This window comes from Galeopterus variegatus, unplaced genomic scaffold (assembly GCF_000696425.1).
Source record: "Galeopterus variegatus unplaced genomic scaffold, G_variegatus-3.0.2 Scaffold4089, whole genome shotgun sequence".
Lineage (NCBI taxonomy): Eukaryota > Metazoa > Chordata > Mammalia > Dermoptera > Cynocephalidae > Galeopterus > Galeopterus variegatus.
Genome location: NW_007730200.1, coordinates 192,928 through 193,883, shown reverse-complemented (window position 1 = coordinate 193,883; position 956 = coordinate 192,928). Strand labels below are relative to the sequence as shown.

General features: G+C 55.2%; 1 protein-coding gene across 1 annotated transcript in view; it reads left to right on the top strand.

The window, feature by feature from the left end:
* The window catches only part of LOC103602320 (plexin domain-containing protein 1-like), an 8,968-nt gene extending 8,287 nt beyond the window's left edge, over positions 1-681 (top strand). The window contains exon 6 of the mRNA XM_008586730.1: positions 461-681. Within this exon, the coding sequence (XP_008584952.1) occupies positions 461-580 (120 nt within the window). The 3' untranslated portion in view covers positions 581-681. The remainder of the gene's footprint in view (positions 1-460) is intronic.
* Positions 682-956: the final 275 nt, after the last annotated feature.

The following is a 956-nucleotide window of genomic DNA, read 5'->3' as shown; positions in this document are numbered from 1 at the left end:
TAACCCTGGGAACTGCAGATCCCCAGGCCACAGGGACTCTGATGGGGCGGGTCTAAGGCAGGCCCAGGAATCTGCATTTTAATAAGCCCCCCAGTTGACTCTGATGCGGGACCTATGCTCTCTGGAGAGTTATCTTGGCATTTCCAGAGTCCCCCCCCAGATCATCCTAGCTGTTCCCCTCACTTTCCACAGTCTCAGATCTCCATTCAGTGTGTTGCTGAAGTTTTAGCTGTGAGTTCTGCAGACCATACAGTAAAGGATAAAATATCCTCCTTCCAACTTGGCTCTCAGTAGGTTTCCCAATCGTTGAGGGATCACAGTGGGGAGCCTTTTGGGGAGAGGGACCCTGAAGGCCATCTGGCTCCTGGAAGGCCCCCAGCACCCCAGGGCCCTTGTGGGAGAGAGTCTTGGACCCACAGGTGGGATCACGTCCGCTGACTTTGCCTCTGTGCCCCCGCAGCGGAGACCTCACCACTGGCCCGCCATGAAGTTCTGCAACCACCCCAACCACTCCACCTACACCGAGGTTGAGCCCTCAGGCCATGAGAAGGAGGGCTTCGTGGAGGCAGAGCAGTGCTGAAGTCTCCCCTTCGAAGGGTAGGAAACAAGACCCGGGGACCACAAAAAAGACGAGTCAAAGCAAAGAGGAGAAGTGACTTTTCCTGGCCTTGTCTGAGCATGCCCTGGGCCAGAAAGATGAGGCAGTGGTTTACGGTACCAGAGCTATAGCTGGTCATCAACCCCAGATAGTGAAGAGGGGCAGACGCGCCACCACGTGGACTTTTTGAAGGAACAATAACCTAGTCTCTTTCTGTTTTGATGCACGGGGTCTCCCCTTCTGGGTTTCTCAATGGTCTGCTCTGTAGAAGTCCCAGAGTCCCCTCACCCACCCCCAGGGATGGCCAGATGCTCTGCTCCTGGTCACCTAAAGCCCCTGCATATGATGCAAGCTAACT